This window comes from Cervus canadensis, chromosome 2 (genome assembly GCF_019320065.1).
Source record: "Cervus canadensis isolate Bull #8, Minnesota chromosome 2, ASM1932006v1, whole genome shotgun sequence".
Classification (NCBI taxonomy): Eukaryota; Metazoa; Chordata; class Mammalia; order Artiodactyla; family Cervidae; genus Cervus; species Cervus canadensis.
In genome coordinates, this window is record NC_057387.1 from 15,904,873 (window position 1) to 15,917,549 (window position 12,677).

Here is a 12,677-nt window from a genome sequence, read left to right on the forward strand (position 1 = left end):
GAGAGTAGGCAAGTCATAGACAATATTTTTGTGAATTACTTCCTTACTTTTCTCAGTTCCCTGGGAAGCTCTGATGCTTGGGAACTGCTTACAGAGTAGCTCAGACAAAAAGCTCCCCCAAAATAAGGAGTGAGAAGGTTCTGGGACATCCTGCTTATTCTCACTGTTCTGCTTTAACTACACATCTGGGGCTGGTGCTGGGCAAGGTTGGGGAGGCTGAGCAATGAAAAAAGGGGAGCCCATTTCCTAATACCCTGTAGGAAAAGGAACCAGTGGTATTCACCTGTATTAGGTCAGGGATGTAAATGTATGATAATGGTAATTAACATTTCCACAGCAGTTCCCAAAGCTGCTTTCATGCACACTGTTTCTTCAGCCCCATGGTAACCACCAGAGAACTATCATTAGGCCTCTTTTACAGATAAGGAAATCGAGAGGAGGAGGCGTCTGCCATTCAAGGCGCTCTCGTTTTGGCCAGGCTCTCTGATAGGGCTATGCGGGCAGCACCCCACTGACTCTTCACAGCAGTTGTGTGAGGGCTGTATTACTAGTTTCCACATTTCAAAGAGGAGGACACAGGGGCTGGGAGAGGTTAAATATGGGCTTCCCCGCTGGCCCAGTGGTAAAGGATCTGCCTGCAATTCAGGAGACATGGGTTTGATCCCGGTGTCACGAAGATTCCCTGGAGTAGGGAATGGCTACCCACCCCAGTATTCTTGCCTGGGAAATCTCATGGACAGAAGAGCTACAGTCCTTGGGATTGCAAAAGAGTCAGACATGACTTAGCGACTGGACAGCAACAACAGAACGTATACAGGGAGTGGTTCTGGAATTTGCCCCAGGTCTGCGAGAAAGGGTCTCCTGCTTATGGGACATGCAGGCAACAGCCTGGGCCTTCCTCTCCTTCCTCTTGGGCTTTGTGTGAGACGAAGGGGACCTGGATGGGCAGAGTCCAGATGCTCTTGGTCTCTCGATCCTGAAGACATGGGGAAGTGGGTCCACTTGTTGGTGATTGCATGACTGTAGTGTGAATGTTTTCAGTGTATCCTGGTTTCTGCTGGTGCTCTGTCCCAGATTCTGGGGCTGTTTGGGCTGGTGGAGACTGGCCATGGTTGGCTGCCTCTGGAGCTGTCCCCCGACTGGTTAGGCCCTGAATGGGACAAATTTCTTTCTGTGTATTTGACAAACTAACAAACACACGAGTTTCCTAGCTGGTCTCAGTAATCTTCCCTCATCCCACTGCTCCCTGCAAACCTCTGTGCCAAGGCAGAGAGCAGGAGGGTCTGGAAAACCGTGCTTGCTGTTCAGGGGCCTGCTGGCCAGATTCTCTCTCACTTTCTCCTGGAATTAGGGCAGGGAGCAGAAGCTCAGGGAAACATATCTCCCCTTCCACTGTGTCTCACTGTGACTCTGCTCTTTGCTCTTCAAGGTCTGTCCTGCAAGAAAAGAGGGACAGAACGCAAAGGTCGATTCTGAGACAGAGTTCAATTCAGTTCAGTCGCTCAGTCACGTCTGACTCTGCAACTCAATGGACTGTAGCACTCCAGGCTTCCCTGTCCATCACCAATCCCCAGAGCTTGCTCAAACTCATGTCCATCGAGTCGGTGATGCCATCCAACCATCTCACCTTCTGTTGTTCCCTTCTCCTGCCTTCAATAGGAGTGACCCAAATAAGGCTCCCCATGCTCCTTTAGGTCACTTGAACTCTTCACCAACTCAGGGCTCCCATCCAGGAAATGGGCACAGTCAGGCATTGACTAGGCACTCAAAAGAGGTAGTAGGTCTAAACTCTACAGATTCTCGATCCCAGTTCAGATTGTCTCCCCACCCCCTTTCCCTAATTCTGTAGCTGGCTCTGTACCCTGGCTCCAGCCTTGGTAAATCAGATATCCCTTTCCACACTCTCTCTGCACTGGGCTCAGATGATGAGAGAGAGGAGACGGGTCAGTTTGAGGAGGTTCATTGAACCCCACCAGGCTATGAGACTGGGGGGGTGGTCACCCTGTCCCTTGGGCCCAGGTCCTTGTGGCACAAGCACAAGAATGTTCGGATGCTCCAGGACATTTCATCTTATTTCTCCCTGAGATGCGGAACCAGACACTGATCTTCAGGGGGCAAGGGGGTTTCCCAGAGGCCTTTGTAAGGTGAAGGTGGTGATAGTGGGGGACCGAGGCAAGGAGGGAGGAGAGATGGAGAGGAGGGGCAGTCCTGCCGGGTCAGAGAGCATCTGCGTCTCTTCCTGCCACCTCCATCGAGTGGGGGATTTTGCGTGCGGTTGCTGAGTTAGACGCAGGGCCCTCCGCTCTCAGACACTCTACAGGACCGTCAAATGATATGAAGAACTTTCACACTGAAGTCTCAGGGCAGGAATCTTCCAGATCAAAAAAAAAAAAAAAATCAAGACCCAAACAAGGTAAAGGACAGGCTCAAGGTGGAGGGAGGCGGGTGGAGGAGCTCAGAGTGAGGGCTCAGTGAAGCGGTCTTCTCATGACGGTGCTCCAGCCCCAAAGCACCTCCTCCCAGACCTTCCTGTCCACCCGCCCTCCCCTCAGCTGTCACCTCCTAGGGCGAGCTCCTGCCTGCCTCCTTCTGGGCAAACAAAGGGGCGGAGTCCCGGAGAGGTGCAGCCAGGCTGAGAAACAGGAAGGGCTGGGGGATGAGGGCTCAGACTGGGAGCAGGTTACCCGGCTCTTCCTTGACCGCTCACATGAAGTACCCCAGGCCCCGCCACTGTAGCCCTGCTTTCTTGCTCTTCCTTGCATTTACGTTACCCATCTATCATACATATGTTTGTTACTGTCTGTTGCCTGCGTTGGAGGGTCCTTTCCACAGAACTTGGATTTTGTCTGTTTTGTTTATGGCTATACCTCCAATGCCTAGGAGAGGTGCTTCTATATATTCACATGAGGACTTCTTGGTGGTGCAGTGGATAGGAATCCACCTGCCAATGCAGGGGACACAGGTTTGATCCCTGGGCTGGGAAGATTCCACATGCTATGGAGCAACCCAGCCTGCGTGTGCCTAGAGCTCATACTCTGCAACAAGAAAAGCCACCGCAATGAGAAGCCTCACACTGCAATGAAGAGCAGCCTTTGATCCTCACAGCTAGAGAAAGCCCACTGTGCAGCAACGAAGACCCAGCGCAGCCAAAAATAAGTATACTTTAAAAAAATAAAATAATTATTGACATGAGTGACGAATGGCTCTTACCCCATCACTAATTAGTTGTGTGACTTGGGCAAGTTACCTACCTCTCAGTTAACATTTACATCCTTACCAGGTGCCAGCGTGCCAGCGCTATTTGTCTATGAGCTGTGTACCTGTTAACTCATTTATGCCTCACAGCAATCCTATGAAATCGTGACCATTATTTTCCTTGGTCATCCACAGATGATGAAAGTGAGGCCCGGAGAGCTGAGGTGATCTGCTTAAGGAAGGTGGCTGCTCGTGGCATACCTGGGATGCCACAGGTGGGAACAAGTGCTTGACCCAGAACTGAATTAATCGCTGGTCCCCACTGGGCCCCTGCTTCTGTCCCCTACTCCCCATAACTCCTTGCCTATAAAACAGAGATAATCACAGCCCTCCCTTCCCTGCCCTCCCACTGCCTGCTTCCCTCATCTAAAGGGGCTGAGTCTTCAGGGAGCTGATGGCAAGGTTGAGCTTCAGGTGCAGGGGGGTTCAAGGGAGGCCAAGGTGTCATGAACTCTCTGGCTGCCCCATAGTAAGCATTAGGATTTCTTCCCCATTCCACACTCTTCTGGATCTTGAGTTCTTTTCTGAGAAATGAGGAGGGGTCTCTCGGGCCCAGGAATCAGGGGCGGGAGGAGAGAAGTGATATAAAGGGATTTCCATTTCTGGTAATATGGTGATCTGTGCTGGTTCTAGCTAAAAACAACAAAAAGTGCTGGAGAGAATAAAAACAGCTTTTCAAAGCCTTAAAGAGCTCACAAGGCGGTAAAGAATGAGATCAAAATCTAAGTGAAAGCAGATTCCAGGAAGAAAGCCCGTCGCCAGGCCCCTCATGTCCTGAGGACATAACTAACCTGAGCCAAAGTGACCTTTGGCTTTGTTTGTGGAAACAGGAAGGGTTCATTTGAGGAGCAGAGGCAAAGGGGAGACCCCACATACTGCTGAGACCCCAAAGGGCTATACCCTTAAGCCCCAAACCAGAGGAAACCTATCCCCACCCCATGGGAGTGCAGGGAACTCGGCCTTGGTGCCATGTGGAGCCAGGAGGACAGGAAACCAGAGCTCTAGCTCCAGGCTGCCCTGGGGTGAGTCTGTGCTTGGTGGGGTGGGGTGAGGGGGGACCAGGAAAACACAGCCTAGACTTCTGGAAGGGCCCCTAGGAGCAGCACACCTTCCTCCCGGGTCTCAAAGACATTCTACTGATGATCCCCCCCAGGGAAGCAAACGTGTCCAAGCAAAATCCTTAGGTGCTGTCTCAGGGGCTCCAAAGAGCTCCAGTACCGCAGTTCTTTATGTCTCAGCACAGAAAAGAATTCAGGGACAGGTGAAGTGATGTAGTGAAGAAATGATTTACTGGAATAGGACGCTTGTGAGACTTACAAGCGGGAGGACGAGTGATGCCACACCGTGAGAACTTACTGGGCTCCAGTTTTATAATCAGGAAAAGTGGGGAGAGGGAGAAGACCTTCTTTGTCTTTCTTGAGTAGACGTCAACGCTTCTATCATCAGCTCCTCCTCCAGGTTGAGCAAGGGAGTTTTCTTGTCTCTACACAGACAAGCTAGGTTCACAAATTATTGTTTTTTCATGTGTACAGACAGCATGTCCGAGGGATCATCAACTTACTGAGCTCACTGTGCAGTATGTGGGTCTCAATGTTTCATTGTTTTGGGGGATGTCTTGTGCTTCTGTTGTGTGGTTTTGTTGCTAAGGAAGCCTGCTTGCTTTTGTGGTTAAGCAAACCTGCTTTCAGGCTTCCCTGGTGACTCAGTGGTTAAAAAATACACCTGCCAATGATGTGGGCTCGACCTCCGGGTCAGGAAGATCTCCTGGAGAAGGAACTGGTAACCCACTCCAGTATTCTTGCCCGGGAAATTCCATGGACAGAGGAGCCTGGCAGGGTACAGTCCATGGGGTTGCAAAGAGTCGGACATGACTTAACGACTAAACAACAACAAACCCGCTTTCTTGAGTAATCATTAACATTCAGGAGTCTTCCATATTTTTTCTACCTACCATCCCCTAGTGGGATTACCTATTCAATCACCTATTTTGTCCCTTTGAAAGTGAAAATGTTAGTAGCTCAGTTGTATCTGACTCTTTGTGAACTCATGGACTGTACCCCCAGGCTCCTCTGTCTATGGAATTCTCCAGGCACGAATATGGGAGTGGGTAGCCATTCCCTACTCCAGGGGATCTTCCCGATCCAGGCATTGAACCCCAGTCTCCTGCATTGCAAGCAGATTCTTTACCGTCTGAGCCACCAGGACTATGCCCCCATCACAAAGACTGTCGGTCTGGGGATCCAGCAGGGAGAGTGATGGGCTCAGTGGTCTCACCATAAATGGGGGTCTGAACCAGAGGCTCACCAAGATCCTCTCTGACGCAGGGATTCTCTGGGGGTGAGGCAAAAGTGTGTCCTCATTTTGTCTTCTGTGGATGCCTCTTCAGCATGAAGAGGTAGGGGGCGGCTGTGGAATGACCTGTCTCCTCTAACCATGCAGGAAGGAGATGGACAGGAGGCCGTGCCCTGTTCCCAACGCTGGGGGAGGGCAGAGGGAAAATGAAGAGGTGGTGGTGTCTGCAGCCTTTGATGTGTGCATGGCTAGGTGTGTGAGTGGGGCTTGTAGTAGGGGTTGGCAGGGAAGGAGGCAGGGGAGCCCCTGGGGGGCATCCTGAGCTTGACCTACTTGGATCTCCCCATAATTACTCCCTTCCTTCATCGGGAGGCTACAAATAGGGATGTCCTGTCTCTAGGTTCCTCCACTTGAAACGTCAACATCAGAGGTGAGTGCCAGCTGCTTGGGTCCTGCCCTGGGCTGGGTGTTGGTCAGTCCGAGCTCTGTCTCCTGGCTCAGGGTCTGAGCTTGGGGCCAGAGGGGTGACCACAGCAGGGACTGGGGAGGTGAGGGGAGTCTGATGATAGACTCAGGGGTTTCAGGCACAGTAAGGCGATGCTGAGGAGCTTGGGTTTAGGGGTGTGCAGAGCTGAGGTCTAGCCGAGGGATGGACAGATGGGCTTAAACCACTGCTGTTGCCCATAGTTAACTCCCCCCTTAACCCGCTCTCTTCATTCCTGCCAGGGGGTGAAATGGGCCAGGGAGGCGGGCAAGAGAGGATTCCCTCTAGTCCCCAGGCACCAAGCTCCTGAAAAAGCCACAGTGGTGGCGCCAGGCAGGCTGGCAGGAGCCCAGAAGGGCAGGTCAGCTCCTCGGCATTTCCCTATTCCCTGCCATCACGGCCCTTTCATCTCCTGGGAACCCGGAACTCCGCTCCAATCCTGGGCTGTCGCAAAGCGTTAAACCCCAGGCAGCACTTAACCCCATTCTCTCTCCCTACTCTTGACCATCTGCAGGGCCCAGCAGAGGACAAATCATTAGGGAGGGAGAGAGCCTTGGCCCAGGCTGCCACATGCTGCAGGACTCCTGTCCCCTGGGGGAACCAGGAGTGAGTCACTCAGCTCACGTGGAAACAACACACGCCTTCCTGGCTGCCTTAGGGTTTCCCCAGGCTGGAGGCATCTCCCAGGAGGGCGGTGGGAGGGGCCAGTGGAATGGGGGTGGGTGGGCAATGCTGGGGAGGGCTTCCCGTCTAACAGAACGGGGTGATTGCAGAGCCTTCTGTCTCAAGACCCTTAGGGGTCAGGGGGATGGCCATAGTTGGGGCAGATCATGTATTGGTCCCTACTGGAGCTGGCTGTCTCCAGAGACCATCTGATTCAGGTCCCTGATTAGGTCTGTGAGGTGGGATTAACCCCATTTCACAGATAAGGCACCTGAGACCCAGACTGGGTAAATGCTCATCCTCACCTGCATAGCTAGTCAGAGGCATAGTGGATCTTTGGATGCAGCTTCCCTGGATTCAGGGCAGAAGGGATGGTGAGGGGGTGGTTGTGAGACTGTAGGGGTTCCTCTGAGACCTGACTCTCTCTAAGGATGCTCAGCTTTGCCAAGGGCCTGAGGCCGGGAGCCCAGAGCAAGGATCTCCATGCAGGTTCCTATGGAAGGGGCTCTGGGGTCCTGAAGGGGAGGAAGATTCTAGGGTCAGGGGGCTGTGTCTCAGAGGGTGAGGCAGAGCCGGACTGAGCCATTGTTGGGTGTCAGATGAGAAAAGATGGAGAAAATAGGTGGGGGTTTCCCTGGTGGCTCAGACGGCAAAGAACCCTCCTGCAAGGCAGGAGACCCAGGGTTTGATCCCTGGATCGGGAAGATCCTCTGGAGAAGGAAATAGCAACCCAGTATTCTTGCCTGGAGAATCCCACGGACAGAGGAGCCTGTCTGGCTACAGTTCATGGGGCCACAAAAGAGTCCAACATGACTTAGCGGCTAAACTACCACCACTGTGGGGGAGTGAGGTAACGGGGTCGGGGGGCGGGGGGGGAGAGCACTCTCCCTGAGGGGTTTGCAGTGATGTTGGGCAATTAAGGCCTCTGTCCAGAAATAGAACGAGTGATGGTGGTGGGAGAGGGTGGGGGCGGTCAGAAAACAAATGAGGAGGAGCTGGTGTGGTCAAGGAGGGCTGCTCAGAGGAGGGGGAGCTTGTGGGTCCGGAAGTGTGTAGGGGGTTAATCCAGGTCTGGGCGCAGTCCCTGGGACACTCAAAATGCAGAGATGAGAAGAGGGGCTGACTTGGCTTCTGCCATGAGTCCCACCTTTATTCCATGACAGTCAGTATGGCCAGTCTTCTGGAGCAGGCGTTGGCTACTATCGTGAGCACCTTTCAGGAATATTCACAGCTGTCTGGAAACCCGCTCTGCCAGGCGAAGTTCAAGGAACTCCTGGAGAAGGAGCTGCCTACCTGGACCCCGGTGAGCACCTGGGCTGAGCCCGCGAGGGAAGCACTGCTTGGAGTCTGCGAAGAGACCCTGCTCTGAGTCTGGGGCACAAGGGGGTGGAGGTTAGACTGTGGGGAGGGATGCTGGGAGGGAAATGGGCACAACCGTTTCTTCATCTGTAAAGTGGGAGAAAGTCACCTCCCAGACTGTCTGGCAGGGCAGTTGGGAAGGCTGAGTGAGAGCTCTGTGAAGAACGCCTGACACGCAGTCGGCAGTCGGTGAATGAGCTGAGAAAGAGGATTTGGGAGGGGAACTGACACGGTGAATCCTCAGAACAGGGAGGCTGAGGTTGACCCCAGGGGGCATGGGTTGCTGATGGCTGGGACCACTGCGGGGAGGAGGCGTGGAGGCGAGGGAAGCTGGCTGTGTGCACCAGGCTGCCCTGCCCTCCTCAGCCTGCCTTCTCATCCCTGCCCGCCCCACCCCACACAGACGACGCTTCGGGAGTGTGAGTACAAGCAGTTCATCAGTGTCCTGGACACCAACAAGGATTGCCAGGTGGATTTTGTGGAGTACATGCGCTTGCTCGCCTGCCTCTGCGTCTACTGCCACGAGTCCTTCAAGGACAGCCCCCTGAAGCCCTCCTGCTCCCAGTAATGGGCAGGGCAGCTGTCGGAGGGCAGAGGTCAGGGTCCTCTCGGGACCCGCTCCGTCTCTGCCCCGAGGTCATCCTGGGCACATCAGCTCTCCCCTTCCCAGCCCCCCGGGCCCCTCCTTCTAGAATCTCCCAGGCTTGCCCCTGGTGTGCCAACCCATGAGTCCAGGAGACATGAGGGGACAATCCCCAGAATCACAGCTAGTGATCTGAAGAGGAGCCAGCCGCTGCCTCCCCCCACCAGCCACAGCGGTGGTGGCTGTCAAGGCCCAGAAGACCATGTCTGGGAGAGAGACTGTGGCAGCAAAGGCCTCTTTTGTTCCTAATAAAGAACTGGCATCACTTGGCTTCGTTTGGTTCTTCTGAGACGACGGCCTGGGATCAGAGTCCCACTGAGGCGTCACTCCGCCCTGGACTTTTCCACGGGAGGACAGGAGGTTGAGGGCAGTTTCAGACCCTGCGGAAATGAAATGGTCCCAATGTCCAACAGGAAGGCATGGGGGCAACTCGGGGACAATGTCCATGGGAGGATGGTGGGGTGGGGGGCTCTCTTGTCTGTCTGTCTGTGTCGGGCGGGTCTCTGAAGACGAAGCTTCCTTGGGCTGTGAAGGTGAGGGGGGGGGTCAAACTCAGTCCCCCAGACCGGCTGTTCCGGGAGGAGGGTGGGGCTATAGGGGAGAGGGCGGGTCTGTTCCCCCGCCCTGGGCTATGAGAGCCCAGAATGCAGCACTAATCAGATTAGGGGTTGGACCAGGGTGTTGCTCCCTGATCATCTGGGGATGGGTGCTCTGCTGTTGAAGGGGGAAGGAGAAAGACCTTTAGGCAGACTCCTCTCCTTGAAGCCACAGCCACCTGAGGGGTTTAACCCCTGACTCCTGACCCTCCCTCGACCCCTGAGCTCATACCTTACCTCGGGAGGGTCCCCTGATCCCTGCCTCCCCTCATTTTGTGCTGCATCACCTCTAAATTTCCTCTGCTACCTGCCGTCTTCATCCCTGACACCCAGCCCAAATTCAAGCCCCCTCCCAAAGCCCTCTGCCACCCTACTGCTCTAGGTCTCTTCAGTCCCTCCCTGAGCCCCAGGGCATACCCCTCCTTCCCCATTCCATCACTCCTGCATCCAGTGCCTTTCTCCAAGGATGTGCCTGGGGTGTCCCCAAGCCTCCTTTGGGTGTTAGCCTGTTCCTCCTCCCAGACCCCCAGCTCCCGTCCCTGTGCTCACTCAACACAGTAGGAAGCTCTTTGGGGAGGGGCGCAAGGCAGCATGAGCCGCCCCCAGCACCGATCCTGAGGTGCCCTCCCTGTGTTCTGGGCTGCCACGTTCCAGGGCAGTTTCCCACCTGCCACCTTCCACCCCTCTATGCTGGCTGCCTGGTGGGACCACGTCCTCCTTGTCCCTCATACCCCAGGCACAACCTGTCCCTTGCCCCAGCTCCCTAAAACTCAAGCTGAGCTGTGCACACCCACCCTCCAGGCCCCCGCCTGTGCCCCTGGGGCTCTCCCGTGTCTGTCTGTGCCTGCTGGGGCAGGAAGCTGGCTTTCCAGGCTGGGCGGGTGGAGGGGGGTGGAGGGGGGCCGTGGCGTTCACCACATCAGCCCACGATAGGAGGGCTGGGTCCCGTTCTCCCCCATCCCTTGCCATGGGCAGGGCCTGGCCCGGGTATAAATAGGTCAGACTGCTGGGTTCTCCCCATTCTTCCTCTCTCCCCATCATCTCTCCCCAGCACTTCCTCTCTCTCGGTGAGTTGTGGTCGCCAGACTGGCATGCAAGGGGGGTCAGGCTGAGGCTGGGGCCAGGAGAAAGGGAGGTAGGTGGGGGCCAGAGGTGCTAAACAGGTCCAGATGTGAGATTCTGATGTGGAGGCTCTGGGGTGGGTGGTGTGCACAAGTGCGTGTGCATTCAAGGAAGAACAACAAGGGTGCAGGTGGCTGGATGGGAGCTGTCTGGGGGGTTCTGTGATGCTGGGGCTTGCGTGTGTTGTCGCTGCTGATGTTTTGTGGTGCATGTGACTGGTGGGTGTGCACAACGGCTGGTGTCTGCTGGGGGGCGCACTTGGGTGTGGAAAGCACAGTGAAGGCGGAAGGCGACTGTGGGCTCTGGCTGGTTATGTCCTAGGAGCCTCGGTCTTGCACACAGCAGCCCGGCCCAAGGGAGGGTGGCCTCCCTGTCCCTCCCCTGCATCCGTGCTGCTGCCACCTCACCCTGCCCCTCCCTATGCACTGGTTTTTTCCGCTAGGCCCCTGGGCAATCCTCCAGCAGCCTCGCCCAGCCCAGTGCTGGGAGGGGGAAAGAATGGGCTGGGGTGGGGCTGCTGTGGGCTGAGCCCAGTAGGATTGAGTGAATGGACCAAGTGAGGGTGGAGAAAGTGCTTCTGGGGAGCTGGCTGCCTGGAACCCAGAGCCTGAGCACCAGGCCCTGCAGGAGTTTGTTGCCTCAAGCATAAATTTCCCACCCCCGCTAGGAGCTGAACCCCTTTCTGGATGGGAGCAGTGTCACCAATGTGCTCCCCGAGGGATGGGAGTGGGGGGCATTTCCAAATACATAGCTGGGGGTGGGGTGGGGAAAACAAGGTTGTCTCTGTGACCCTGCCCCTAGCTCCTGACTGCTGCCATGGCATATCCCCTGGAGAAGGCCCTCGATGTGATGGTGTCCACCTTCCACAAGTACTCGGGCAAGGAGGGTGACAAGTTCAAACTCAACAAGTCTGAGCTAAAGGAGCTGCTGACCCGGGAGCTGCCCAGCTTCCTGGGGGTGAGTGACACTGCCTGGGAGGCACCCGTCCTCTGCTCAGCACTACCTACAGCTGGCATCTGCTGCTGACATGGGCAATTTCCGGGCAGAGAGCTTACCCTGGCTGCCTGGGGCCAAAGCACAGTGGGCACCCACCGCTCACTTGCTAGCACCCTCAGAGAGAGGGCAGAGTGAGCAGACAGGGTACGGTGCTCTGTACAACTTCCCTGGAGGGAAACGGATGCTCAGAGAGGCTAGGTAACTTCCCAAGGTACCCAGTGTTTAAAGCTGAGATCATGAACTAGGATGGTTGAGCTCTTGCCGTCACTCCAGCAATGAACCTCTTGTTTTTTTTTTAAGATTCTGTGAAAGTTGTATGCCTTCCTTTTTTTAGTTGAAATATCATTGATTTACAGTGTGTTCATTTCAAGTGTACAGCAAAGTGATTTAGCTACATATACACATATCTGTTTTTTCAGAGTCTTCTCCATGCTAAGTTATTACAATATTGAATATAGTTCCCTGTGTTATACAGTAAATCCTTATTGCTTATCTCTTTTATATACAGTAGTGTATATCTGTTAGTCTCATATTCCTATTTTATCACCATCCCCCTGCCCCATAAACCATTTTTGAATTTCTATTTGGCTTGTAGACGTGAAGATATAGTTCTCTGGAGACACTCACACACCTACAGAATTCTCCTGAGCAATTCCAGATGCCATCTGTATCAACCTTTACGCTGTTTATACATTGCTTTCATGACCATTGTATAATTGGACTCTTAAAATGACCTTGGCAGAAGATGCTGTGGTCTCCTTTGTCCAGTTGTACCTGGGTCCTCAGACCTCATCTGAGGGGTAGCTTAGCCCCTAGGGCTGGAGGTCCAAAGCCAGGCCCGCCAAGGGGTGCTGGTGCCTTCCTGAGCGCCCATCTGGAGGTGCCAACCTCGTCCAGTCCTAGCTCTGCCCCACTCCCCCACCCAGACTTCACTTCTGGTTTTCACCCGTAGCCTCTTCCTCCTGCAGAAAAGGACGGATGAAGCTGCGTTCCAGAAACTGATGAGCAACCTGGACTGCAACAAGGACAACGAGGTGGACTTCCAGGAGTACTGCGTCTTCCTGTCCTGCATCGCCATGATGTGCAATGAGTTCTTCGAAGGTTTCCCTGATAAGCAGCCCCGGAAAAAATGAAGGGTCCTCAGGTGTGGGTGGGTGGGGGGGCTGGAGCTGGGGTCTTCCCTGTTGGCGGTGGGCACATCACCTCACCCTGGCTCCTCCAGACGTGAGCACAATACTGAACAAGTTCAATAAAGATTCTTGAAAGC

The 12,677-nt window shown here is 54.6% G+C and overlaps 2 protein-coding genes across 3 annotated transcripts; both read left to right on the forward strand.

Moving 5' to 3' along the window:
• The first annotated feature begins 5,853 nt into the window (after nt 1-5,853).
• S100A3 (S100 calcium binding protein A3) lies at nt 5,854-8,963 on the forward strand. 2 transcript variants are annotated; one of them, XM_043446369.1, is made up of 3 exons: nt 5,854-5,977; nt 7,858-7,997; nt 8,457-8,963. In XM_043446369.1, the coding sequence occupies exons 2-3, from the start codon at nt 7,863-7,865 to the stop codon at nt 8,619-8,621; spliced, it is 300 nt and encodes a 99-aa protein (XP_043302304.1). In that variant the 5' UTR covers nt 5,854-5,977; nt 7,858-7,862; the 3' UTR covers nt 8,622-8,963. The 2 variants fall into 2 exon arrangements, with proteins under 2 accessions (XP_043302304.1, XP_043302297.1); XM_043446362.1 differs by lacking the exon at nt 5,854-5,977 and adding an exon at nt 7,447-7,544.
• A 1,247-nt stretch (nt 8,964-10,210) lies between these two features.
• On the forward strand, nt 10,211-12,677 carry S100A4 (S100 calcium binding protein A4). The gene is made up of 3 exons (XM_043456451.1): nt 10,211-10,359; nt 11,216-11,371; nt 12,379-12,677. The coding sequence occupies exons 2-3, from the start codon at nt 11,231-11,233 to the stop codon at nt 12,541-12,543; spliced, it is 306 nt and encodes a 101-aa protein (XP_043312386.1). The 5' UTR covers nt 10,211-10,359; nt 11,216-11,230; the 3' UTR covers nt 12,544-12,677.

What these genes read in the sequence shown, in the direction of transcription:
- S100A4 (XM_043456451.1), top strand. Translation starts at nt 11,231, where the DNA reads ATGGCATATCCCCTGGAGAAGGCCCTCGATGTGATGGTGTCCACCTTC. An exon ending in AGCTGCCCAGCTTCCTGGGG is followed by an intron (nt 11,372 to 12,378) that starts GTGAGTGACACT and finishes TTCCTCCTGCAG; the next exon opens with AAAAGGACGGATGAAGCTGC.
- S100A3 (XM_043446369.1), top strand. Translation starts at nt 7,863, where the DNA reads ATGGCCAGTCTTCTGGAGCAGGCGTTGGCTACTATCGTGAGCACCTTT. An exon ending in AGCTGCCTACCTGGACCCCG is followed by an intron (nt 7,998 to 8,456) that starts GTGAGCACCTGG and finishes CACCCCACACAG; the next exon opens with ACGACGCTTCGGGAGTGTGA.